The 1921-nt window shown below is 48.5% G+C and overlaps 1 protein-coding gene across 1 annotated transcript; it reads left to right on the top strand.

Annotated features, from left to right (window-relative positions):
• Nucleotides 1-988: 988 nt before the first annotated feature.
• Nucleotides 989-1921, top strand: LOC127026657 (olfactory receptor 2AT4; the record flags this gene model as incomplete). Its single annotated transcript, XM_050911999.1, has 1 exon — nt 989-1921. A coding segment is annotated over exon 1 (933 nt), but the record flags the coding sequence as incomplete, so codon positions are not given.

The following is a 1921-nucleotide window of genomic DNA, read 5'->3' as shown; positions in this document are numbered from 1 at the left end:
ACGGCACATTCTTTCTTACCCTTCCCGGAGAAATCCAAAAAGTATCACAAGTTTATATGAATAATGCAATTGTAGAGCTACATTATGTAAAACAAAGATATGTAAGGGCTGTAAGCTGTCACACATCGTGTCCCCCTCCATCTGAGCTGAAGTCACGGACGGATACTTATTCCTAGTTTTTTCTTACAGTGTCTTTGAACTTCATGAATCTCTAAACCATTTCTTACTATGGCAAAAGACATGATGCTGACCTACATCAGCCAAAAAAATTACCGTGAAAATTCCTTTGCTTTTGTGTATCAGAAAACGACCTGGAAGTCAAAAGAAATTCTACATTTTCATCTGAATTTCAGCAACAGCAGCAGAAATCGGCTGCGTGCTGCAATGACCGTGGGAAACGCAGTGAGCTGCAAGTAGCCAACCAGAGCTAACGTGGGCATGAAAAACAGTGATGAGAATGACTTTGGGTAGCAAAGACTGTAATTACCTAGCAAAAGAGAGATTCATGATTGACTGCTTCTGAGCTAATTCCCTGAATTCCCGTGGAGAAGAGAAATGGGCATTTCCATAACGCTGGTCATCTCCTCCTCAGTGCAGAATGGGGCAGAGGCGCTGCATCCCCCAAAATGCCCCGTTTCCCCACAGACCAGAAAAGGGACCCAGGAGGACCAGTGCAGATGGGGGGGCTCTGCATGGAGAGCACCCAAAGCTAGGTGAGACGAATCCTTGCCCTTCGTGCCCAAAGCTGAAGAGCGTGCTATAGACGTAGTCCACATCACCAACAGAGAATCCAAATCATCTGAATTGCGGGTTAGAGACAAGAGGGGCCGAGCTGTGTCTTGCAATGTGCTCGGCTCTGCGAGATTTCATCCAACGTGTGTTTTCCTTGCAGAACTTCTGCAAAGCTCCTTAGAGAAATGTCTCCCTGCACATCAGCCTGTTTCCTTACTCCCTCTTCATCCTTGCAGGCGTTTTGACCAGCCCCACCATGGAGAGCTGCAGCAGCAATGCTTCCACTAAAGTCTTTTTCTTGGTGGGGTTTCCAGCTCTCCAGGATTTCCAGACCCCCCTCTTTGTTGTGTTCTTGCTATTCTACCTGCTGATCCTGGTCGGTAATGCCGTTATCATCACCGTGATTGTGGTTGACCGTACGCTCCACAAACCCATGTACTTTTTCCTGATTAACCTCTCCGTGTTAGACGTGCTATTCACAACCACCACCATCCCCAAAATGCTGGCGATGTTCCTGGCCAACGCTAAAACCATCTCGTTTTGGGGCTGTTTTCTGCAGATGTACAGTTTTCACGGGCTGACGGTAACCGAGGCGCTTCTCCTGGTGGTCATGGCTTACGACCGCTACGAAGCCATCTGCAACCCCCTCCATTACGCGGCCAAGATGACAAGAAGGGTGAACATCCAGCTGGCAGCGAGCGCCTGGATCACCGCGCTGCTAATACTCGTGCCCGTCATCACGCAGACCTCTCAGCTAGCTTACAGACACACAACCACGGTTCAGCACTGCTTTTGTGACCACCTGGCAGTGGTACAAGCCGCGTGCTCGGACCTCAGTGCCAATTTCCAGACCTTCTTGGGGTTCTCCATCGCTATGACAGTGTCGGTCGTCCCTCTGTTGCTCGTCACCCTCTCGTACGTCCACATCACCCTCTCCGTACTAAAGATCAACTCCAAAGAAGGACGCATGAAAGCTTTTTCAACATGTAGTTCCCATCTGCTTGTGGTGGGCACTTACTACTCCTCCATCGCTGTGGCGTACATGTCCTACAGACTGGACATCCCTGTTGATATCCATGTCATGAGCGACGTTGTCTTCTCTATTTTGACTCCCTTGTTAAACCCCATCATTTACACTTTACGGAACAAGGAAGTAAAATCTGCGGTTAAAAAGTCTATTTTTCTGAAA

Source organism: Gymnogyps californianus, chromosome 1 (genome assembly GCF_018139145.2).
Source record: "Gymnogyps californianus isolate 813 chromosome 1, ASM1813914v2, whole genome shotgun sequence".
Taxonomy (NCBI): domain Eukaryota; kingdom Metazoa; phylum Chordata; class Aves; order Accipitriformes; family Cathartidae; genus Gymnogyps; species Gymnogyps californianus.
The sequence above is the reverse complement of the archived record's forward strand: the minus strand, read 5'-3'. Positions and strand labels throughout refer to the sequence as shown.